This window comes from Emys orbicularis, chromosome 8 (genome assembly GCF_028017835.1).
Source record: "Emys orbicularis isolate rEmyOrb1 chromosome 8, rEmyOrb1.hap1, whole genome shotgun sequence".
In the NCBI taxonomy this organism is placed as follows: domain Eukaryota; kingdom Metazoa; phylum Chordata; order Testudines; family Emydidae; genus Emys; species Emys orbicularis.
This window is the reverse complement of record NC_088690.1, coordinates 74,761,867-74,787,691: the sequence shown is the minus strand read 5'-3', so window position 1 is coordinate 74,787,691 and position 25,825 is coordinate 74,761,867. Positions and strand designations below refer to the sequence as shown.

Genomic DNA, 25,825 nt, shown 5'->3' with positions numbered 1-25,825 from the left:
GGTTCCTGTTAGCAGATACAGAACGAAGCTACTCCAAAGTAAGACAAAGGCTACACTCTGAATACATTCTCCCCTCCCTGCTCCACCAGGTTGGACCCAGAACTGCCCAGTCTCACCCCTTCCCCCAGTCTCAACCCCAGAACTGGTCTTGCCTCTCCAAACACAGGAACTTAGGATGGCTGGAAAAGCTGGCATGAAGTGTACCTCACTGCAGGTTTCAGTGGACTTTTGCCTGAGCAGATGGCCAAGGACACATTGAGTGGTGCTGATGAAGGGGACAGGGAGATTCTAGGCACTGCAGCACTGACTCCCATCTCTCTGGCTGGAGCCTGAGCTGTACTGAGAGGAGCTGGTGAAGCCACTGCAGACTGGGCTCTGAAACTGGTTGTATGGCAGCAGCACAGAGACCATGGTGTGGATCCAAGTGTCACATGAATTTCCATTTGCCCTACTGATGAGAGTCAGAGCCCTGAGGGATTGGAGAGGGTAAGGAACAGGTTTCACTGCTCTGTGCCTCCATAGGTAGCCAGCCTGCCCCGGCAACGCTGCTCCTGCTGCCACATGCGTCAAATATAAAGGGGAGGTCCAAAAAGAGACCTTTTACTGGCTCATGTGTATCCCAGTCATCTCCACCAAGCACCAACGTCTTAATAGGGACCGCCCCACAGTTCAGAGTCCAACAACTCAGCCCTCAGATCTCGACATCACTTTCTTTATCATTATCGTGGTCACCATCATAGAACTCATTAGAAGCCTCAGGCCTGAAAGACAGACAAGAACATAAGGACAGGCAGCCTTTTCCAGGATTTTCAGAAGAGCGGAGTTTGTCTAGACACAGATGAGAACATGTTGCTAGAAAAAGGGAGGGAGGGACACATCTCCTTGCCTAGCAGACATAGGATATGTCCTCTGAGGCATGTAACCATGTGCTAGTAGAGAAGTTTCTCTGGATAAGAACCAGAGAATCAAAAGGGATGCAATATCTACTCTGGGATGTAGACAGTCCCCACCATATCTCCCCTCACTGGGATGTGGTGAACAGGAGAGAGGAGCCTCTTTCCCAGCTCATCTGAACAAGAAGAACGGGAGGCCAAGTACCTGTTGTAGTTCTCCTCAGAGCCTCTCTCCTCTGGATCAGGCTCGTCTGCACGATCATAACTGAGCAGGTCAGAAGGAACATCATGGATCTGGACACTGGGAGCATGGTTCAGCATTTTCAGATTCTCAAATATTGTCTGTCTGATTTGATCCAAGTACTGGTTAGGAACAGAAGGAGCAGATCAGCTTAGCTAGATTGAAGAGACAGTACCACAATTACTGGCATTAACACCTGCCTGCACCATGCATGCCCTAAGGCCACGCAAATGCCATCAATGCAAATGGCTTTAAACTGTAGCATAGAGCATAATATACTCAACATAGGCACTGAGGGCTTGTCTACACTTAAAAGGATGCAGCTGTGTCCCTGTAGTGCTTCAGCAAAGAAACTACCTACGCCGACAGGAGGGCTTCTCCCATTGCTGTAGGTCAGTGGTTCTCAACCAGGGGTACGTGTACCCCTAGGGGTTTCCAGAGGTCTTCCAAGGGGTATACATCAACTCATCTAGATATGTGCCTAGTTTTACAACAGGCTACATAAAATGCACTACTGAAGTCAGTACAAACTAAAATTTCAATGACTTGTTTATACTGCTCTATATACTATACACTGAAATGTAAGTACAATATTTATATTCCAATTGATTGAGTTTATAATTATATGGTAAAATGAGAAAGTAAACAATTTTTCTGTAAGAATGTGCTGTGACACTTCTGTATTTTTGTGTCTGATTTTGAGTTCTGTATTAAGCAAGTAGTTTAAATGAGGTGAAACTTGGGGTACACAAGACAAATCAAGACTCCTAAAAGGGGTACAGTAGTCTGGAAAGGTTAAGAGCCACTGCCATAGGAGTTATCCACCTCCCTGAGAGGCAGTAGCTATGTCAACGGGAGACTTCTCTGGTCAATCAGCGCTAGTCTACACTGGGAGTTAGGTCGGTGTAACTGCATTGCTGAGTGACCTAGTTATAGTGACATAAGTCTGACATAAGACCAAGCCTAAGACTCAGGGCAGGCGCTTCAGAAGTGGAAAGGAAATTGTAAGAGGACCTTCAAGTTTCTCAAATATGAAGTATCTTTGGAGAGCTCCCTACATCTCAAAGATGCTGTGAGGCTGCAAACATAGGTGCCCACTCCATAGAGAAAAATTAGCGGGTGCTTAGCATCCACTTGCAGCCAAGCTTCCCTCCCTCCAGCCGCCCCGGCCAATCAACTCCTCCAACAACTCCAGAACAGCAGGGTGTGCAGGAGGCGCTGGGAGGGCGGGGTTACCTAGGGAGGTGGTGTAATCTCCTTCTTTAGAGGTTTTTAAGGTCCGGCTTGACAAAGCCCTGGCTGGGATGATTTAGTTAGGGATTGGTACTGCTTTGAGCAGGGGGTTGGACTAGATGACCTCCTGAGGTCCCTTCCAACCCTGATATTCTATGATTCTAAGAAGGAACGGGGACGGGGCACGCTCAGGGGAGGGGCGGAAAGAGGCAGGAAGAGGTGGGGCGAGGGTGGAGCGGGGGTGGGAAGAGGCAGGGTGGGGGCTTGGAGGAAGGGGTGTGGTGGAGGCAGGGAAAATTAGAAACCTGTGGCTGCAAAGAAGAAAGCATGTTGTCCAACACTGTGATGAGCAGGAAAGCCTCTTGTTGCCCTGCCCTGGCAAGTTTTTCCTGGATGAGCTGCTGGCTGAACTCCACCTGGTTTCACAGGATCTAGCATCAAGCACAGACCTTTTCTTTTCAGACTACACCACATGGCTATGTTAGCTGATGCAGAGTAGCGTGTCCGGGACAAGGCCAGAGCCACTCACCTGTCTAGAGTTCTGGTTCTCAATTCTTGTACTGACATCTGGGTGGAGGGTGAAGTCTGGAGCAAAGTACTCGAAGTATTCTGCGAGGGAACCAGTAAAGAGTTAAAGAACAGGGGCGAGGGGAGTTTGAAACTAGTTTTTCTGAAACACTGTTCTGCAGAGATAGGAACAGCCTACCCTACATCATTCTAGCTGTCACCATACCATCAAGAGCACAGTGAGAGCCAACTCCATCATCATGAGGGGTATGCTGCCAGAAAGAAAAGAGAAAGCAACAGGAACATTGTGTATGGAATTTAGAACACATGATACTGTAATGCAGATATGTCTGTCCAGTGAGGCCCACCACAGATGGGGGATGTGTACAGTAGGAAGCAAGAAAGTTCAGGAACACCTGGGTTAGGCTCAGAAGATACTACTGCTTCAGCCCCACTCTGGTTAACATTAATTAACATAGGTGTGGAATCCAGCTAAAGTCCCTGACGCATTAGAACGTCGAAGCACATTAGCTAAATTTATGAAGAGAGTGGGGAAACTCACATTAATTTATTCCAAGGCTAAAAGGAACCATTGTGATCAACTAGTCCAGGGGTTCTCAAACTGGGGGTCGGGACCCCTGAGGGGGTCACGAGGTTATTACATGGGGGTTCGCGAGCTGTCAGCCTCCATCCCAAACCCTGCTTTGCCTCCAACATTTATAATAGTGCTAAAGTGTTTTTAATTTATAAGGGGGGTCGCACTCAGTGGCTTGCTATGTGAAAGGGGTCACCAGTACAAAAGTTTGAGAACCACTGAACTAGACTGACCTGCTGTATAACAACATAGATCAGAGACTTTCCTAAAATAATTCCTAAAGCAGATCTTTTAGAAAAACATTCAATCTTGATATAAAAATTGCCAGTGATGGAGAATCAACCACAACTCTGGCAAATTGTTCTAATGGTTAATTACTTTCACTGTTAAAAAATTATACCTTATTTCCAATCTGAATTTGTCTCATTTCAACTTCCAGCCACTGGATCATGTTATACCTTTCACTGCTAGACTGAAGAGCCCATTATCAAATATCTGAACATACCCTCCAGGTATTTATAGACTGTAATCAAGTCATTCCTTAACCTTTGTTAAGATAAATAGATTGAGCTCTTTGCGTCTATCACTATAAGGCAGGTATTCTAATCCTTTAAGTCATTCTTGTGGCTCTTCTCTGAACATTCTCCAATTTATCAACCTCCTTCTTGAATTGTGAACACCAGAACTGGATACAGGATTCCAGCAGCCATTACACCAGTGCCAAATACAGAGATAAAATAACCTCTCTACAATTATTCAAGATTCCCGTTTAGGCATCCAAGAATCACATTAATCCTTTTGGCCACAGCATCGCACTGGGAGCTCATGTTCAGTTGATTATCCAACATGACCCCCAAATCTTTTCCAGAGTCACTGGTTCCCAGGATAGAGTCCCCCATCCTGAAAATATGGCTTACATTCTTTGTTCCTAGATGTATACATTTACATTTAGTCATATTAAAATGCATAGTCCTTGCTTGCACCCAGCTTTCCACGCAATCCAGAGCACTCTGTAACAGTGACCTCATCCTTTTCCTTATTTACCACTCCCCCAATTTGTGTGTCATCTCCAAAATTTCTCATTGATGATTTTATGTTTTTTTCCCAAGTCATTGATAAAAATAGTAAATAGCGTAGAGCGAAGAACAGATTCCTGTGGGACCCCACTGGAAACACATTCATTCAATGATGATTCCCCATTTATAATTGAGACTTGTCAGTTAGCCAGCTTTTATTCCATTTAATTTACGTTGATTTTATATCTTTCTAATCCAATGATACTCAGACTGAGGCTTACAAGCTGCAAGTGGGCTCTTTAATATGTCTCCTGCGGCTTTTTGCAGCACATGATATTAAAACACTGTGTGATTTAATTATTAACCAATCTAAGGCTAGGTCTACACTACCCGCCTGAATCGGCGGGTAGAAATCGACCTCTCGGGGATCGAATTATCGCATCTCGTCGGGACGCGACAATCGATCCCCGAATCGACGCTCTTACTCCACCAGCGGAGGTGGGAGTAAGCGCCGTCGACGGGAAGCCGCGGAGGTCGATTTTGCTACCGTCTTTACAGCGGGGTAAGTCGGCTGCGATACGTCGAATTCAGCTACGCTATTCGCGTAGCTGAATTTGCGTATCTTAAATCGACCCCCCCCCTGTAGTGAAGACGTAGCCTAAGTTATTAACCAAGCAGGATGCTTTTACTATGTTATCAATCAGTTTTAGTTGATACAATAAATACTTGGTCAGTCATTTTGATGTGAGAAATAATATATATATGATTAGAACAGTGATATTCAGGCTTCTGATTCAGGAGCCAAATTAGCAATCAGCATTACCCAAAAGAGCCACAGTCATGTGAATTCATTATTTCATTTACTATAGTATTATCTATTCATATTTAAATGTGGAAATATTGGGGGGGAGGAGGTGCGACTGTGGCTCTTTTGGGCAATGCTGATTGTTAATTTGGCTCCTGACTCAGAGGCCTGAATAACACTGTTCTAATCAAAATGTTGTGCATTACCAAGTTAAATGCCTTATACATGTCAATTACATCAACATTATTTACCTTTATCAAACTTGTAATCTCATAAAAAAAAAGAAATTATGTTAGTTTCACAGGATCTATTTTCCATAAACCTATGTTGATCGGCATTAATTATAATACCTTTCTTTAATTCTTTATTAAAATAGTCCCATATCAGCTGCTCTAATTTCTTGCCTGGGATAGATGTCAGACTGACAGGCCTATACTTATCCAGGTCATCCCACTTACCCTATTTAAATATTGGCACAACATAATAATCTGTAACAAGATGACGCTAACTCACCACTGTATGGGAGTTCCTCACTAATTGCTTCATCCACAAGCAGCGACGTTTCATAGGTCCTAAAAACACAGAACATTCTACTCAGTCCAGTAAAGATCGACTTTCCCCCCATTACCCAGTACTGGCAGTCAGCCTGAAACTCAATGCCAGTTACAGCTGCATAAAGGCCCAAAGGAGCACAAGTGTTGATAACCCTCATGCCATCTGCAACAAATAGGACATTCTCCAGCAAGCATGTGAAAGACTCACCAGCATCGTGCCACATTACGAACAGTATAGCCACCTCCTCCCAGCACCAGAAGGGGGATGTTGAAACTCTTTACGTACTCCACACACTCCCTAAAAACCCAAAACAGAAGGGAAACCTGTGACTGTTAGCAGCTGATCTAAGCTCATCAATGCAGCACCATGCTCAACCCAGTAACATACCTAACTGTATGATACACAGAGTTCAGGGCTCCCATCAGTGAAACCCAAACCTTGCCCTGATGGGAGCTGTTCTCATGGCTTGAGAGAAATCTGACCTCTGTGTTCATGCATTCTGGCAGAGCACTGCCGGAAGAAATGTTATGAGATCCCAAATCTAGTCTGGGGAATCTGCTTCTGCAGAATCTTACCCCTTATTAGCTCTTCTGAGGAGAGCCTCCTATCCCACAGGGAACTAGATTGCTCTTGTTGAGCTCAAGACTCGCACTGAAGACCCAATGCATTCTTTCACTGACTGCAATGATGGTCCTTTAAATGTTCCATCCACACCCTTGCTGAACTTACCCATGTCCTCTTATACTGAGGTTAAAGCAACCCAGACGGTCACAACCCAGGGAGTCAGCACCGCACTAGGGAAGAGAAAGAGAACAGCTGAGTCTTGGCTAAGAAGCATTATTCTCCAGATGCACATCCTAACAAGCCACCAGCATCCCACAGTTATACCCAACCTACCACAGAGCCACAAGCAGCATTCCAGCCAGCCAGCACCCACCTGTCCATATTTCCCCAGGCAGCCACAGATGCACATACTGGAGAGTGCATACCTCCTATCCATTCCCTCTGCAACAGATGCACATAGACCTGCTCTCCTACCTGCAGCACTATGCATGTAGGCTGGTAGTAGTCCACCACCTGGTTAATGACTGGCTGGAAGAGGTGTTTATAACCTTTAGAGAGAAAGACAGATTGTCATCATGGCTCAAGAGGGCAAACAGGGACATTGGGGCGCAGGGAAAGCATTCCACTTACTTTGGTCATCAATGCCATCCCGCAGTGGCACATTGAGGCAGTAATAGCGGCCACTCTCTGCCCCAACCTCGTACATGTCACCTGGCAGAGGAAAGGAGGCAGAGTCACAGAACACAAGGATCAGCTCTGAAACTTCATAGGTGTGGGCAGTACGGACAACAGCAAATCAAGACTTCTGCCAAGGGATCCAACCATGGCATGGAGATCCTTTCCACCTACTCTGCAAACTACCACGGGACCATATCCTTCACCCAGCCTCTCCCCACTCTCCAGAACTCCTTTCTTCAGTCATCTCTCTCTGAAACCAGAGCCCCAGAACTTCACACTACTATGTAACAGCAGTGATTGGGGCCTGAAATCTGCACTTCACTGGGGCAGTGGAGATTCTGTACCTGTACCAGGGAAGAAGTAGTTCCCATATTTGTGAAAAGATACTGTCATGACACGGTCTGTCAAGTAAAAGGCCTCCTGAACACCATCTCCGTGATGAATATCAATGTCAATGTAGAGAACACGTGGGTGATACCTGCCAGAAACAGGAGACAAAGGCGCATTACAGTCCACTGGTGCCATCCCAACTACAGCAACCACTTTGCTATGGTTTCCTAAAATCCAACCCCCATAAAACAAGCCTGTAATATGTCAAAGGCCTTCCGGCTCAGCAAGCCTCTGGAGGTCTCTGGAGAATATCTCTGACATTAGACCATAAGATAATGTTTGTGTAGAGCATCTTCCATACAAACTGTACTTTAAAATACTCTTGTCTGTTATATTAAGAGGCACGAACAAGGAACAACAGGTTTTAAGAGCAGACTAGAGACACGATGGAAAGCACATGAAAGAGAGAGATGCAGTGAGCTCGTTCAGACGGCAAAGGCTGCAGAGAAGATTCTTGCATTGGCAGCAGCAAGATTATGCAAAGGGTCAGGAAGGAGGCCACTGGCGAAGACGCAAAGTGAGAGGAACCAGCGATGAGGCTGGGTAGTGCAAGTCCATGAATTGACTGACTTGTACAGTCAGAGAAGTTTAGAAAGCACTTTATGTACAAAAGTCTTTGCCATGAAAAAATTACAATCTAGTTAATCTTTAAATGCTCCTGAAATGAATGGGGAGTAAAGTAATTTGAAGATGGAAGCAGTTGTTCTTCCCTGTATGTGCCACAGCACTGGCATCATCACTCTCCAGTGCTGGAGTCTGGAGAGCCAGGACTTGAGGAGGTATGGGGAATGAAGTGCAGTCATCCAGATGGAGGCATGAACGTGGATCTCAGCCACGGTGGGCAGAAGGACATAGTGCCCAGGGGCATTGTTGCATAGATGGCAACAGGCAGCATTGCAGAGACAGGGAATGTGGAAAAAGGAAAGTTGAGTGAAGGCTGAAGCCAAAGTTACTGAGAACGGAGGTCTGAATGCAGGGGAGAGAAAGGAGATGCAGCTGGGCTTGAGAAGTGTCCGCTTGCCAAGTGGACATTCAGGGGAATGCAGGAGAGTTGAAATTACTGGGCAATAAATTTACTAGGTCCGTCAGGCAGAGGTCAGATAAGGAGAGGTCATTTAAAGCATCAAAACTTATATGTCCCCACTTTTAATGTTAAAGAGAGAGGGGACATAACCCTCACCAGAGCCAACACCCTGTTTGAGATGAGGTGACTAGAACTGCAGTAACATTTAGAGGCGGCAAACCTTAATTAATCCAGAAAATATTAGAATGCCTTTCTATAATTCTCCATCCCATTCCTTATGAGTTTAGAGTTTTTTTTGAACCACAATTGCATTTTTTTGACCAAAGTGGAGGTCCCCATTATGCTGTCTCCAGTGATACCCAGATCCCTTTCCTGAGGCAATATAGTTAAATTTAGAATCCAGAAAGATTCACATGTAGTTCAAATTTTTCCTTCCAAAGTGCAACACTTTGCATTTATCACAAAGAGCTTAACAATGGCAAGAACTATACACACAGTAAGCCTCACAAGGGCCCTGTGAAGTAGAAAAATATTTCACAGATGGTAAATTGAGAAAACAATCAACAAAGCTAGCACCAGATATCCTTATTCTCAGTCCTCTGCCTTAACTGAGAACTATTCCTGCTTCTGAGGATGAGAACAGGACAGTAAGTCAAGAACTGAGTGTTTGGGACTTTGCAATGGCAGGGTCTTGGCAGAGAAGCGAAGCTACCAGTAGAGATAGAGGCTGGAGATGTAAGAGCAGAATCATGCCAGGGACACGCCTGAACAGCTGTTAGGCTACAGAAGACACCTGAAACAGAGACTGTCCAGGGCAGCCAATGATCAGCTATGTCTAAGGCACAACTGAAATTAAGGAGAACAAGAAGGGAAGAACTCTCTATCAGCAGAGGGGATCGTATTTATGATGTGGAGAAGGGCAGTGTCCATACTACAACCACATCACACAGGGCGTCTCTCACAGCATTACCCTCCCAGAGCATCACTTCTAATCCAAAACAGTATCACAGTGCACTCACACCGAGTCCTTACTTGAGCAGCTCCAGAATGCCGATAACTATGTCATTGACGTAACAAAACCCAGAAGCCTGCAGTGCAAAGAAAAGAAAATGGAGTCAAAAGAAGAGCAGCAATGAGCCCAACTTTCAGTGAGACAGAAATACTTAGACTTGTGTCATTACCTCAAACTTCTTGGCATGATGCAGGCCTCCAGCCCAGTTTATTGCAATATCACAGATCTAAGAAAGGAAGAGCAGATTAGCTCAAAGATAAGAGCAAGAGAGCAACAACCCCAAACGCAACCCTGCATGTCAGTATGGACATCAGCCCTGCCCCCACATTGTGGCTCACAATTATTATTTTTTCCCCTTTCTCCCCACCCATCCAGTCCCTTCAGATGCCCTGCTATCTGTCATCCAGTCAAGCTACTTAAGCTGTACTAAATCAGTGTTTGCAATCAGTCAGTGTGGGGGCAGGGGGAAATCCAAGAGATTCCCCCACAAATTAACAGACAGGTGACACCGAGTTGGTGTTTTTACAATAAGTATATGTAGTATAGGTTATCTTAGGGACTCCATCCCCCACAGTAGCCAGCTGGCATGTCAGTGTTCAAAGAGGACAAGCATATCAGCTCAGAGTTACCTTGTTGTTCAGTTGCGTTGCTCCCTGCAGTGAGGCCCCAGTATAGCGAGAGCAAAATTCGAAAAGGCCTGGGAATACTGGGCTGCAAAAAGAGAACACAAAATTCAAACAGAACAGAACCTTCCAACTTCAGATACACGTCTCCAGGATTGAGACCAAAACAAAACTCTCAGTGACCATTAGACAAAGAATATCAAAATGCAGTCTCTGCTAGAGAAATGTTAATTCGGGGTCATTCTGACCCTGTTCACTACAGACTACATACCAATAGGCAACATTACACCATCCTTTGCAAACACTATGGAAAACTTGGCGGATTTGATAATAATTACAAGAAACTTTCGAGTTAGTCTGGAACAATCTTGTTCACCATATACTCCAGATCTGGAGAATGGGAAACATACAGACTAAATCCTGCCCTCTACCATGCTGATGCATATATGGGGACAGGTCCTGGAGAGAGAAGACACAAGGCATCCTGTGTAAGGGAGAGGGCAGTGTGACGGTGTACCCCATAAGGCTTTATGGGGAGGGGGTGCTTATAAATGTATGCATGACATAACTGGAATATGTTTTGTGCTGCCTGTGCCAGGTAACATATCTCCGTAAAGGTTATGGTCTACTATATCTATTCATCCTATTTGTACATATATATATCATTTTCTACTTGAGGTTAAGAATATGGGCTGTATGCTTGCTTGGTTTCTAAGTAAGCTTTGGGAGGCATTTGGTCAGCTTCTTTAGGAAGGAATTCGCCAGGTTAAGTACCTGATCAGGAAACACTTGGGGAACAATGCATCTTGGAATGCTCCAATCCACATAAAAAGTCTTCCTGGAGACATGCAAGATACCATGTGGACAATGGCTTCAGCCTGTAAAGACTGAGTCATGCAGGGACATGTGACTTGCCCATGTGACTCCAGAACTCCATCTTGGAGCTGGACTTTGCATAGGAGGGAGGAGGGAGGTCTCCACCCACAAGAGAGAGTCTATTTAAACCTGGGGGAGGCCCCTCCATTTTGTCTTCAGCTGGCTAAAGAAGGAGCCTCTCCACCCCCCCAGGATACTTGAAAGAAACTGAAACAAAAGACAGTGACTACAGGGGTTGTGAGAGATTGCTGGACCCAGGCTAAAGGGAAATTAGCCTGTAAAAGGGAGCATTCTGGAACTGGTGAGGAACTTATCTGTATTTAGTTTGATTAGGCATAGATTTGCGCATTTTACTTTATTTTGCTTGTGACTTACTTTGTTCTGTCTGTTACTACTTTGAACCACTTAAATCCTACTGTCTGTATTTAATAAAATCACTTTTTATTTAGTAATTTACTCAGAGTATGTATTAATACCTGGGGGAGCAAACAACTGTGCATATCTCTCTATCAGTGTTATAGAGGGCGAACAATTTATGAGTTTGCCCTGCATAAGCTTTATGCAGGGTAAAACGGATTTATCTGGGTTTAGACCCCATTGGGAGTTGGGCATCTGAGTGCTAAAGATAAGCACACTCCTGTGAGCTGTTTTTGGGTAAACTTGCAGCTTTAGGACAAGTGATTCAGACCCTTGGTCTGTGGTGGAGCCAGACAGGAGTGTCTGACTCAGCAAGACAGGGTGCTGGAGTCCTGAGCTGGCAGGGAAAACAGAAGCAGGGGTAGTCTTTGCACATCGGGTGGCAGCTCCCAAGGGGGTTTCTGTGATCCAACCCGTCACAGGCAGGACTTCACAACAAAACAACAACAGGGAACATAGCTGTCCAAGACATCTACTCACACACTATATTCCCATGGGGTTGTAATCTGTTAGTTTGAAGATGCTCCCCAGCCATTCACCTATCTAGTGAATAGACTGCTGTGAGCAATAAATTGTATCCAGGGATGCACAATGCTCTTGCTCAGAGTAGCAAAGTATGTCTCATCTCCATCGTGCAATCCCACTCTAGCCAGCAGGCTCGCTATGGCAGAAGAACTCCTTTACTCATTTTCAGTGACTCACAGCATGCACACATTAACAAGTGCAAGTCATAACATATCAATGTGCGCACACAATCTACCAGAAATAAAACATAGACCTCAAATCTCTTGCTTCCATGTGTTTCACTTGTTAACAGGCCCCAGAGCTTGTACCTGACCACACTGTTTTCACAAAAGTAGAACTATAGTCAAATTAACCCAATGAGAGGATTGGCTGAGGGAGAAAGCAAATACCACTGCCACAGAAGTGCAAGCCAGGGAGGTGTGTGAAAAATGTGTTATATGGCCACCAACGGAGAGCAAGAATGACAGATCAGCTCACCCTAAAGTAGGTGGCAGCCTGACCTGTGTCTACAGCACTTTGTAGTCCTGCAAATAGCTGAAACTCCCAGCAGACTGTGTATTTAAGAACACTGGGTTTGTTCAGTTTGGAGAAAAGGAGATTATGGAAAGGCAAGGATAGCAGCCTCTGCCTCCCACAGCTAAATCTCATCACTTCTCATCCTGTCCTCACTAATTAGTGGAAATACTAGTATATAGAGACTGTACTGTTATCCTATTATTTATTGCTTGAGGTCAAAATTTTCAAAATTGACTAGTGATTTGGGGTGCAAAGTTTGAGACACAGATTTTCAGAGTTTATCTGCACTTTCTGAAAGTCAGAACCTTTAAGTTGTCTCAAGTTTGGCACCCAAAAACTGAGGCAACCAAAATTAGCCACCTTTGAACATCTCTGCCCAAGTTTTCAGGAACTAAGACCCTCACGAAACCAAGTAAAGTTACAGTCCCTACCATAGAGCTTACCATCTAGATTCAGATCTAACAACTGAAACTCAAAGAGATTAAAAAGAGGAGGGAGAGGAAGAAGATTTACAGCAATAACAGTTACTCAACAAACTGTTTGCAACATCTTGATGGCTCCATTAGACTATAGGGCTTTTTTAGTTAAAAATGTAAAATTAATACCACACTGTATTGGAACCATTATGATGCACCCATACCACACCAAGTAATCACATGAGATTACTGTAACCCTTGTGCTTCCCATTCACCTGCTAGGTGCTAGATACTCACCAGTCATCACCCACATTGAAGGCATTGAGGCTCTTGGTGAATCCTTGCATGTTGTTGGGACTCACCCTCTGCAGGAAGTCTATATAATCCTCCGAGTGGAAGCGACACATATCATGCTGGGATGCCTGGTATGGTTTAAAAACCTCAAAGAGAAGGACACACAACAGTTATTTCCTGCTCAGAGTTGGGTTTACCTTGGCTACCACAAATCTCACCACCAAATTAACTCCAAATAGACAAATACCCCAAATCACTGTGTCAGTCTAAAAATGCTCAACTATGTGCTCAGCTTAACAAGTGTCTTGCAAATTTTAAATAAAAAGTGGTCAGGAAAGTAGGGATTGATTCAAGAGATGGTGTCCACAACAATATGAATTTGCCATCATTGCATTTTTTCCATATTAAAGTACACTTTTAACTAAGTTAACGATCACGAATACTACATATGTACAATGAGAGGAAATTAAGCTGCTCTGAGATTAATCAGAACCTTAAGTTTTGCCTTTCTTTATCTGTCTCTAATTAAAATATATACTTTTAACAAAATTAAGAAATTTTTGCTTTTTAAAAAAATTGGAGAAAGCATGGGCTTGTGTACATGGGGAAATGTATTCACATAACTATACAGGTATAACTCCCCGTGTGGACAGTGTTATTCCGGAATAAGAGTGTCCTCACAGGGAGTTATACTGGTATAGCTATATGGGTATAATTATACTGTTATGATTATTCTGGTAACCTATGGAAACATGCAACTACAGAGCTCTACTGGCAAATACTCACACAAAGAGTTTGTTAAACTGGCCTTAAGATTAAGAAAGTATCAAACTTTTAACCTGAAAGAACGTTATCATTTTAAAAAGAAAGATTAGAGAGCCAGGAAGTTAAACAATTTATATTTAAAAAATCCAAACATTGGAAGTTTGGGAATTCACAGTTAAGGCCCATCAAATACTGTATATACTCGATCATGAGCCGGTTCGTTTTAAGCCGACCCCGCCCCCCCCCACCAAGATGGATAAGTAAAAACGGTAATTTTTTATGACCCATTCATAAGCCGACCCTATAATTCAGGAGTTGGCAAACTTTGGCTCCCAGGCCATCAGGATAAGCCACTGGCAGACCAAGACAGTTTGTTTACCTCGAGCATCCGCAGGCACGGAGGTAAACCTAACAAAGGCCTGGTCTACACTACGAGTTTAGGTCGACTTTAGCCGCGTTAAATCGAATTAAGCCTGGACACGTTCACACGACGAAGCCCTTTCTTTCGACTTAAAGGGCCCTTTAAACCGGTTTCTTTACTCCACCTCCGACGAGGGGATTAGCGATAAAATCGGCCTTAGGGGGTCGGAATTGGGGTAGTGTGGACGGAATTCGACGTTATTGGCCTCCGGGAGCTATCCCACAGTGCTTCATTGTGACCGCTCTGGACAGCACTCTCAACTCAGATGCACTGGCCAGGTAGACAGGAAAAGCCCCACGAACGTTTGAATTTCATTTCCTGTTTGCTCAGCGTGGAGAGCACAGGTGACCACGCAGAGCTCATCAGCACAGGTAACCGTGATGGAGTCCCAGGATCGCAAAAGAGCTCCAGCATGGACAGAACGGGAGGTACGGGATCTGCTCGCCATATGGGGAGATGAATCCGTGCTAGCCGAACTCCGAAGCAGTAAACGAAATGGCAAAATATTAGAAAAGGTCTCCAAGGCCATGAAGGACAGAGGCCATAACAGGGACGCACAGCAGTGCCGCGTGAAAATTAAGGAGCTAAGGCAAGCCTACCACAAAGCCAGAGAAGCAAACGGAAGGTCCGGGGCAGAGCCGCAAACATGCCGCTTCTACGCGGAGCTGCATGCCATTCTAGGGGGTGCAGCCACCACTACCCCAACCGTGTGCTATGACTCCCTCACTGGAGAAACACACAGGGAAGAGGGTTCGGAAGAGGAGGATGGAGGAAATGTAGATAGCTCACAGCCGCAAGGAAGCGGAGAAACCGGTTTCCCCAACAGCCAGGATATGTTTGTCACCCTGGACCTGGAACCAGTAACCCCCGAACTCACTGAAGACCCTGAGGGCACACAGGGGACCTCTGGTGAGTGTACCTTTGTAAATATTACACATGGTTTAAAAGCAAGCGTGTTTAATGATTAATGATTAATTTGCCCTGGCAATCGCGGCCAGTACAGCTACTGGAAAAGTCTGTTAACGTGTATGGGGATGGAGCGGAAATCCTCCAGGGACACCTCCAGAAAGCTCTCCTTCATGTACTCCCAAAGCCTTTGCAAAAGGTTTCTGGGGAGGGCTGCCTTATCCCGTCCGCCATGGTAGGACACTTTACCACGCCAGGCCAGTAGCACGTAGTCTGAAATCATTGCATAACAAAGCATGGCAGCGTATGGTCCCGGTGTTTGCTGGCATGCAGACAACATCCATTCCTGATCGCTCTTTGTTATCCTCAGGAGAGTGATATCATTCACGTTCACCTGGTTGAAATGGGGCAATTTTATTAAGGGGACATTCAGAGGTGCCCGTTCCTGCTCTGCTGAACAGAAATATTCCCCGCTGTTAGCCACGCAGTGGGGGGAGGGGTGAAGTGATCATCCCAGAGAATTGGATGTGGGGGAGGGGAATTAGTTGGGTTTGTGCTGCATGTTAACCCTGAAACCGCAGCCCCTCCTTTTACATTGCAAACCCATTTTAAATGGCCAACCCAACGGGTGCTTGGTATGGGAAATGAGAGCACTACTGTTTGAAACCATTCCCACATGTTAAGAAGGTTAAAAAAGCCAAAAGACTGTGTCTTACCATGGCTGCCTGCAAGCTGAAATCTGTGGCCTGGCACTGCGTGAGTGATCTCTCACACCAAACCGGCAGGCCCTCAATATAAGAGGAAAAATGCGACCTTGTAACGAAAGCACATGTGCTGTGTAATGTGAACAGCAAAATTTAACGTGAAAGAGTGTACCCATTGTTCTCTAAAATGTGTCTTTTTTAACCACCTCTCCCTTCTCCTCCACCAGCTGCAAATGTTTCTCCTTCACAGAGGCTAGTGAAGATTAGAAAGAGAAAGCGAAGGACACGTGATGACATGTTTACAGAACTACAGATGTCCTCCCACGCTGACAGAGCACAGCAGAATGCGTGGAGGCAGTCAATGACTGATTATAGAAAAGCCCAATATGAACGAGAGGAGAGGTGGCGTGCTGAATCGCGGGATGAACAGAGCAAGTTGCGGGCTGAAGATGATAGGTGGCGTCAGCTTGCAGACAGAAGGCAAGAGTCGATGCTCCGGCTGCTGGAGCATCAAACTGATATGCTCCAGCGTATGGTTGAGCTGCAGGAAAGGCAGCAGGAGCAGAGACCGCCGCTACAGCCCCTGTGTAACCAACAGCCCTCCTCCCCAAGTTCCATAGCCTCCTCACCCAGACGCCCAAGAACACGGTGGGGGGGCCTCCGGCCACCCAGTCACTCCACCCCAGATGATTGCCCTAGCATCAGAAGGCTGGCCTTCAATAAGAGTTAAAGTTTTAAACTGCAGTGTGTCCTTTTCCTTCCCTCCTCCCCCACCCATCCCGGGCTACCTTTGCAATTATCCCCCTAGTTGTGTGATGAATTAATAAAGAATGCATGAATGTGAAGTAACAATGACTTTATTGCCTCTGCAAGTGGTGCTCGAAGGGGGGAGGGTAGGGGAGGGTGGGGTGGTTGGTTTACAGGGAAGTAGAGTTAACCGGGTGGGGGGGGGAGGGGCGGAGGGTTCATCAAGGAGAAACAAACAGAAGTTTCACACCGTAGCCTGGCCAGTCACAAAACTCGTTTTCAAAGCTTCTCTGATGCGCACCGCGCCATGCTGTGCTCCTCTAACCGCCCTGGTGTCTGGCTGCGCGTAATCAGCGGCCAGGCGATTTGCCTCAACCTCCCACCCCGCCATAAATGTCTCCCCCTTACTCTCACAGATATTGTGGAGCGCACAGCAAGCAGCAATAACAATGGGGATATTCTTTTAGCTAAGGTCTGAGCGAGTCAGTAAGCTGCGCCAGCGCGCTTTTAAACGCCCAAATGCACATTCCACCACCATTCGGCACTTGCTCAGCCTGTAGTTGAACAGGTCCTGACTACTGTCCAGGCTGCCTGTGTACGGCTTCATGAGCCATGGCATTAGGCTGGGTCCCCAAGGATCACGATAGGCATTTCAACATCCCCAACAGTTATTTTCTGGTCCGGGAAGAAAGTCCCTTCCTCCAGCTTTCGAAACAGAGCAGAGTGCCTGAAGACGCAAGCATCATGTACCTTTCCCGGCCATCCCACGTTGATGTTGGTGAAACGTCCCTTGTGATCCACCAGGGCTTGCAGCAGCATTGAAAAGTACCCCTTGCGGTTTATGTACTTGGTGGCTTGGTGCTCCAGTGCCAAGATAGGGATATGGGTTCTGTCTATGGCCCCACCACAGTTTGGGAATCCCATTGCAGCAAAGCCATCCACTATGGCCTGCACGTTTCCCAGAGTCACTACCCTTGATATCACCAGGTCTTTCATTGCCCTGGCAACTTGGATCACAGCAGCCCCCACAGTAGATTTGCCCACTCCAAATTGATTCCCGACTGACCGGTAGCTGTCTGGCATTGCAAGCTTCCACAGGGCTATCGCCACTCGCTTCTCAACAGTGAGGGCTGCTCTCATCCTGGTATTCTGGCGCTTCAGGGCAGGGGAAAGCAAGTCACAAAGTTCCATGAAAGTGCCCTTACGCATGCGAAAGTTTCGCAGCCACTGGGAATCGTCCCACACCTGCAGCACGATGCGGTCCCACCAGTCTGTGCTTGTTTCCCGGGCCCAGAATCGGCGTTCCACGGCATGAACCTGCCCCAGTAACACCATGATTTCCACATTGCTGGGGCCTGTGCCTTGTGAGAGGTCTATGTCCATGTCAATTTCCTCATCACTCTCATCGCCGCGCTGCAATCGCCTCCTCGGCTGGTCCTGGTTTTGCTTTGGCATGTCCTGGCTCTGCATATACTCCAGGACAATGCGCGTGGTGTTCATAGTGCTCATAATTGCCGCGGTGATCTGAGCGGGCTCCATGATCCCAGTGCTAGCTATGGCGTCTGGTCTGAAAAAAGGCGCGAAACTAGTATCTGACGGACCAGGGGAGGGAGGGAGGGAGGGAGGGGCGAGTGACGACATGGCGTACAGGTACAGGGAATTAAAATCAACACAGGTTGCTGTGCATCAGGGAGAAACACAAACAACTGTCACACAGAATGGCCCCCCCCCAAAGATTGAACTCAAAAGCCTGGGTTTAGCAGGCCGTTGATTTGACGGAGGGAGGGGGAAGCAAATGAATACAGAACAAATCTATTTTTTACATCTTAAGACGACGGTGCAGCATGACTGATAGCCCTCGGCATCTTCTGGGTGCTTGGCAGCAAATACTGGGCGCTTGGCAGTAGCCTTCGGTCTATTGCACGATCTGCTGCTCAGGGAAGACTCTGCTAATGTGCGATGATCCAACAGGGCGCTTGGCAGAAAATGGCATATTACGACTGATAGCCATCATCATCATTGTGAAGGCAGCAGAATATGACTGGGGGGATGGGGGACATACGGAGTTCCAGCCACTGCTGGACTGAACATGTCTGCCCAGGTGCCCATGATCGACAGCCACTGCTGTACGATGAGGACGGTTACCAGTCGTAATAAACCATCTACTGCCAAAAGGCAAAAGGCAAGGGCTGGTGCAATGCAGCCCTACGGCTGCCAGCCCCACGGCTGCCAGCACCCAGATCGCCGATGAAGGCTACCAGTCATGCTGCACCGTCTACTGCCAAAAGGCAGTTAGCTGCTGCTGCTGTGTAGCAATACAGTCCCACGTCTGCCGGCACCCAGATGACATATGGTGACGGTGAGCTGAGCTGAGCGGGCTCCATGCTTGCCGTGGTATGTTGTCTGCACAGGTAACCCAGGTAAAAAGGCGCGAATCTATTGTCTGCCGTTGCTCTGACGGAGGGGGAGGGGCCTGACGACATGTACCCAGAACCCCCCGCGACACTGTTTTGCATCATTCGGGCATTGGGATCTCAACCCAGAATTCCAATGGGCGGCGGAGACTGCGGGAACTGTGGGATAGCTACCCATAGTGCAATGCTCCGGAAGTCGACGCTAGCCTCGGTACTGTGGACGCGGTCCGCCGACTAGAGCACTTAGAGCATTTTATGTGGGGACACACACAATCGGCTGTATACAACCGATTTCTATAAAACCGGCTTCTATTAATTCGACCTAATTTCGTAGTGTAGACATACCCAAAGTCTCCTAGCCCGCCAGCGGCTTATCCTGACGGGCCGGGACAGCAACTGGTGGGGAAATTTTTTTGGGGGGGGAGAAGCTGGGGGTCAGGGAAATAACCCCCGTGACCACTTCCCACATGACCCCACCCCTAGCCTGGGACCCCCACACTCTCCCCATCCCATCCCTTCCTACCTTAGCTGGGGCGAGCCAGGTGAGGATGTCTCTGGCCTGGCCAGGCGGCGCGGCTGCAGCCTGCTCCACCTCCCCAGCAGCGCACTCACCCCCACCACTGTCACTGCATGTGCTCCTAGGGCCCCTCTCAGGTCCAGGAATCACCCTCGCCTCCCCCGTGGTGGGTGCAGGAGGGTGCTGCGTGCGCCTCCTCCCCTGCTGTTGCCCCTGACTGTAGCCTCACTGGGGGTGAGGGATGGGGCTGCCCCTTGCCCAGCATGGGGCAGGAGCGGTGACTGTGGGTGGGGGGGGGGGGGGGGCCTGTGCTGCTGGAGGGTCCCATTAGAAAATGAAAGGGTCTGAGGGGGAAGGGCAAGCTCAGAGTCAGTCTGCCCTGGCAGTGGAGATGGGGGCACTAGGACCCTGCGGCAGGGAGGCAACATGGAGCTGCACACAGAAGAGACAGGGACACTCTGCTCTGGGGCCTGCTGGTGAAAGGCAAGTCGGGGCTGTGGGACACTCGGGGAAGGTATGGGGGGGCCGCAGGTGGGGCCGGGGGGGGACACCTGGCCCCAAGTATTGCTGGAGCTGGGCATCTGTCTCTGAATATTGCTGGTGCCTGAGCACCACGTGGGTATGGAACTCGCCGCCTATGTCTATACCCATTCATAAGCCGACCCCCTTCTCTGATCCTTCCCTTTTTTACTAAAAAAAATTGGCTTATGAATGAGTATATACGATAAGCTATTCTTCCCAATCAGTAGCTCTTCTGTGAAAGGTACAAATGGAGACCAACAAGTATCCTTCTAGCATGGCTGGTTGCTATTTATAAAAATAATTACCTCACAGTTTCAAACAGGTATCCTGAAATCACACATCTGAAATCATGTATTTTTGGAGTTTCCCCTCAACACTTAAGTGGTACACCACCTTTGGCTGTGGACATATTTAATCCATATGACCCACTCATGTTGCAGAGTATATATTTCTGAGGCCAGATGGTACATTGTGACAAATATGATGTGCCTTGTAATAATTTGCAAGAACTGTATGTTGGCTTGGATAAGGCATGGTATTTTCTGTATGAATATTCTGGTTTAAGCGCTTCTCACTAGGAGACTTTCTGGGATGGATCAGGCAAGAAGGAGGCAATGGCTCAAGATAGTCCCTATCAGTTTTCACTTACGCTCATCTTCTTGTAGAGCCCATAGTGAAGCACCAGACTGTGGGTCAGTGCCAAGCGATGAGGCTTCATGGGATGTCCTGCCCCTGGAAAGAAAAAAAGAAGACAGTCAGAGCACACAGTGGATTCAAAGCTAGACACACCACTCCCTGCCCCCCCCCACACACACACAGAACCACCTCTTCCTGCCCTCTCCCCACCCCCCAAACAGGACCACCTCCCCCTGCCTTCTCCCACCCCCACCCTCTCCACACACAGGGTCAGCTCCCCTTGCCCTCTCCCACGCCCGTGTCCCCCCCCCTCCCCCCGACCTACCTCCAGGCCAGGGGTGGGCAAACTACACCCACGGGATTGCCCCCCTTGAGCCCCGCGCCAGCTGGCATCACGTCCCTGCGGCCAGGGGGGGAAGGGGGAGAGAAGCAGAGGGCTCCGTCCGTGTGTTGCCCTGGCTTCCAGGCACGCCCCCCGCAGCTCCCATTGGCCGGGAACAGGGAACCACGGCCAATGGGAGCTTCGCGGGAGGTACCCGGAGGAGCGCATTTTTGCCATGCGGAGCCCTGCGTCCCCCTCCCCCAGGGGCCGCAGGGACATGGTTCCAGCTACTTCCCGGAGAGGAGCGGGGCCGAGGCTGGCAGCCTGCCCTGGCCCCGGCCCGCGCCACTGCCATCCCGGAGCCCGAAGCCCTCCTGCACCCCGCCCCCCAACTCCCTGTCCTGAGCCCCCTGCTGCACCCCACACCCCAACCCCCTGCCCTAAGCCCCCTGCTGCATCCCACACCCCTTCTGCACCCCAACCCCCTGCCCTGAGCCGCCTGCTGCACCCAACACCCCCTCTGCACACCAACTCCCTGCCCTGAGCCCCCTGCCTGCACCCCAACCCCCTGCTGCATCCCACACCCCTTCTGCACCCAACCCCCTGCCCTGAGCCCCCTGCCTGCACCCAACACCCCTTCTGCACACCAACCCCCTGCCCTGAGCCCCCTGCTGCACCCAACACCCCTTCTGCACACCAACTCCCTGCCCTGAGCCCCCTGCTGCATCCCACACCCCTTCTGCACCCCAATCCCCTGCCCTGAGCCCCCTGCTGCACCCCACACCCTGCCTGCACCCCAAACCCCTGCTGTACCTCAACTCCCTGACCTGAGCCCCCACCACACCCCTCATGCACCCTCTGGGGGCAGGGAGGGGGCGGAGTTGGGGTGGGGACTTCGGGGAAGGAGTTGGAATGGGGGCAGGGAAGGGTGGGAAGAGGTGGGGCCTCATGGAAGGGGTGGAGTGGAGGCAGGGCCGGGGGCAGCGAGGGTGTGTGTGTGTCAGTGATGCGGCCCTCGTGCCAATGAACTAGCCCTCATGTGGCCCTCGTGGTCATTTGAGTTTGAGACCCCTGCTGTAGATGTATTTCAGAGGGCCTTTCAAGCCAACAAACTCACCAATACTGCTAGGAACCTGATATATGGACTTTGAAGTCTTTGTATGTATGTGACTGTTTTACCATTTAACATCTCTCTTCTTGGTCTTTCTTTTTTCTTTATAAACCTTTAGTTTTAGACCAGGGGTGGGCAAACTACGGTCCGCAGGACACATCCGACCCGCCAGACGATTTAATCTGGCCCTCGAGCTCCTGCTGGGGAGCAGGATCTGGGGCCTGCCCCGCTCCCGCGCTCCATCCGAGGAGCAGGGTCAGCTCCATACGGCTCCTGGAAGCAGCGGCACATTCCTCCTCCAGTTCCTACGTTTAGGGGCAGCTAGGGGCCTCCGCGCATTGCCCCCGCAGCTCCCATTGGCCAGGAACTGCAGCCAATGGGAGCTGCAGGGACGGCGCCTGTGGACGGGGCAGCGCACACCCCAGCTGGAGTCCTCGCCCCCACCGCACCCCAACCCCCTGCCTGGAGCCCCCTCCCTCACCCCAAACTTATTTCTGGCCTCACTCCAGAGCCTGCACCCCCAGCCAGAGCCCACATCCCGTCCTGCACCCCAACCCCAATTTCATGAGCATTCATGGCACGCCATACAACTTCCATACCCCGATGTGGCCCTCAGGCTAAAAGGTTTGCCCACCCCTGTTTAGACACTAAAGGATTGGCTATCAGCGTGGTATTTTGGGTAAGATCCAAACCTATACTGACTTAGTAATGTGGCTGACCCTTTGGGGTCTGAAGAACATTTTGTGTATGTGAGTAGAGTTTTAAAATAACTTCTCACTGTACTGGATCTAGGTGCTGTCTGGGAGCCAGAGAACTGGAATGCAATAAATGGGGCTGTGTGATTTCTTTTTTTGCTTCTTGATAACCAGTGTGGGGGATCAGAAGCACAGTCTGTGACTGGTTGGAGAGTTTAACTTCAGTGTTATCCACCAGTCTTGGGAGTATCTGCTCTCCCTTTTGCAGCCTGCCCTGACCTTGGCATTTCCAATGAGGGCTGCTCCAGGCACCACGGGTCACATTGGCATAGTCTCGGCAGGATCCACAGAACCAGATCATTTGGGTTTTGGATCAGAACCTCATGCTATTCCAAATTTTAAAATTTTGATACTGAAAGTGTTAAAGGTTAATGTTAGTCACAATGAGTGATCCACAATCAAAACTATAAGCCCTGAGAGCTAGCCAGCATCTTCAGCGTGAGAGAGAAATGGCAGAACTTTGGATGCAAGAGAAGCAAACCTTGGCCCAGCTGGAAAAAGAAGCTGAGGAGAGAGCCAGAGAATCTCACAGGAGGCGAATGGAGCTGCTGCAAGCTGAGACCCAAGTTGCCAGACTTAAACTCCAAATCAAAATAATGAAAGAACAGCAGGAACTGTGTTCACCTGGAAGCCCAGCTCCTCTCTACAGCAATGATGTCTTCAGAACAGAACAGAATCTGTTCAGTTTATAAGAATGTTGGTATGTTATTTAATAATGATGTGGTAACTATGTTTAATCAGAGTAATGTCATAACCCAGACCCAGAAAAAGTATGAATGTAAATCCTCTGTTATTTGTAACTAACAGGGAGATTTTTGAAGAGGGGGTGTTTGACTCTAGGCAGTTCCATGTGTTTAACCAGGTATACTATAACAAGGAAGAGTGTGTCTCTAGCCTTGGGATTGTGGAAAATAGCTGTCCAGTCAGAAAAGCAGTGTATATAGTGAAGAAATTTCTGAAGGTTTGTCTAATATCTCAGAAGTGACGCTGGAATTAGAGGAAGTGCAGAAAGCAGCTCAGGAAAACATTTTTTTTAGAGCAAATTAAACTTGATGGTCAGTTTGAAGCCCTGAGGAAGGTAAGGGTAGATTTCTGGTGGGTGATGGATTGCTGGCAAGTGAAATTTGTAAAAGTGAGCCTGAACCAGGTAAAAGTGATGAGCCACTGTTTGTGGAAGGCAACAGTTTATCTGTTGAAGGAAAAACTGTTTCCAATTGTTTATCTGTTGCAAATAGCAGTGTGCCTAATGAAGGAGAATGCACCTCCAGTCCTTTGTGGAGCAGACAGAAGGTACCTCTTGGCCTATGATGATTGAGGATATTTCAGTTGTTCCAGAGGTGATTCTGGACTTAACTGAAACCCAAGAAGGAAGTGTTCATAAGCTTGTGTGCGGTAACCTGCATATGGCCAGTGAGAAAAGCTACAGAGGGAAAGAGCGTGCCCCCTCCAACCCTGGAGTGTAGCAGCTTGCCTGAAAGGGGGTTATGTGAAAGTCCTCTTAATGTTCCGGAGATGATCCTGGGTGTAAGTGAAACTCAGAGGGAGTTTGTTGTAGCTCCACAGAGCAATGCTCCCTGCCCGTCGGTCCCCTACCCGCCCAAGGCCCGCTCCCTACTCTCCACCATGGCCCGCTCCCTGCCCCCGGTTCTCTACCCGCCCAGGGCCCGTTCCCTGCCCCCCGCCCAGGGCTTAGGACGGGGCCGCGGGCCCCACGCCTCTCACCGTAATGGAAGTTGCCCACGTCCGGGTCATAGAAATAGGCCACGGTCTTAGCCATGGCGCGCCGCCGCCAGGACCCGCCGCCTGCCCGCTCCGCCCACAACCCGTGACATCACCGCGCCGCGCTCCAAGTCCCGCCCCCAACGCCGAGAGCTCGCACGAGCCCACCCCGCCAGGCCTTGCAGAGCTGACGATCCTTGGTTCGCGACCGGTCCCATCCTCCCGCCCCGCTGCAACCAGTTTTTGCGCGCGCAGCTAGAGCGGGTGTGACCCGGCTGTCGTCATGGAGCAGCCTCGGGGAGCTCGTGCCCTCGCGGTTCCCTACAGCCCCTGGGAGCGACCGGTGCGGCCGGCCTCGTTCCCGGCACAGCCTGGCGCGACCTCCCCCCACCCCCGGCCTGGGGAGCCGGGACGAGCTGCCGGGAGCGCTGCACCCAACGAGGCGCCTTGGGGCAGCTGCGAGCGGGAGCGCGGGATTCAGCTCTGCCTTCCCCGGCCGGCGGCGGCGGCGCTTGGAGGAGAGGCCGTGTCGTCTTCCCCCGGGCCGCCTTAGCGTCTCGCTGAACAGCACGGAGAAGCCTTACGGCGATACCGGTGCCATCGCCCCAGCTCCGGAAGGCTCAGCAGCAGCCTTCGGGTGAGCGAGGTCGAGCTCTCTCCCAGGGCACAGAGACGGGCAGTGGCAAGGCCACCCCAAGAGCAGAGTGGACGCAGAGTAAAAACGAACATTGCCAATGCAGCCCGGTGCCATAGCCAGGAAATGCCAGTGGTTGTGGAGGATGACCAGACAGCAAGTGTGAATAATCGGGATGGGGGTAATAGGAGCCTATATAAGAAAAAGCCCCCAAAACTAGGACTGCCTCTATAAAATCGTGACATCTGGTCACCCTACGGGACATAGAGGCAGAAAGTGTCTATCAATGTCACTCAAAACCAACTCCTACGGGCCCCTATCCAAACTGTTAGAACCCTGCGCAGATACAAAATGTGTATCCACATCTGATCCCCAAACACGGTCCATGAATATAAAGTGGATATCCACAGATTTGCAGGGCTCTACAAACTGGCGAGGGTTAGGACAGTGAGAAGTCTCTCTGATAATGAAG

At 48.9% G+C, this 25,825-nt stretch overlaps 1 protein-coding gene across 1 annotated transcript; it reads right to left on the bottom strand.

Moving 5' to 3' along the window:
* Window positions 1–315: 315 nt before the first annotated feature.
* Window positions 316–24,819, bottom strand: HDAC3 (histone deacetylase 3). Its single transcript, XM_065410130.1, has 15 exons — window positions 24,723–24,819; window positions 20,826–20,908; window positions 13,184–13,326; window positions 10,143–10,224; window positions 9,683–9,739; window positions 9,534–9,589; window positions 7,432–7,565; window positions 7,040–7,120; window positions 6,884–6,957; window positions 6,575–6,639; window positions 6,053–6,142; window positions 5,804–5,862; window positions 2,897–2,976; window positions 1,099–1,256; window positions 316–761 (listed from the first exon to the last, which is right to left on the bottom strand). The coding sequence occupies exons 1-15, from the start codon at window positions 24,775–24,777 to the stop codon at window positions 692–694; spliced, it is 1,287 nt and encodes a 428-aa protein (XP_065266202.1). The 5' UTR covers window positions 24,778–24,819; the 3' UTR covers window positions 316–691.
* Window positions 24,820–25,825: the final 1,006 nt, after the last annotated feature.

Coding starts and splice junctions, on each gene's coding strand:
- HDAC3 (XM_065410130.1), bottom strand. CDS start 24,777: ATGGCTAAGACCGTGGCCTATTTCTATGACCCGGACGTGGGCAACTTC. Junction 7,121..7,431: donor CTACTTCTTCCCTGGTACAG/GTACAGAATCTC, acceptor TTCCTCTGCCAG/GTGACATGTACGAGGTTGGG. Junction 762..1,098: donor TCTGAGGAGAACTACAACAG/GTACTTGGCCTC, acceptor TCTGTCTTTCAG/GCCTGAGGCTTCTAATGAGT.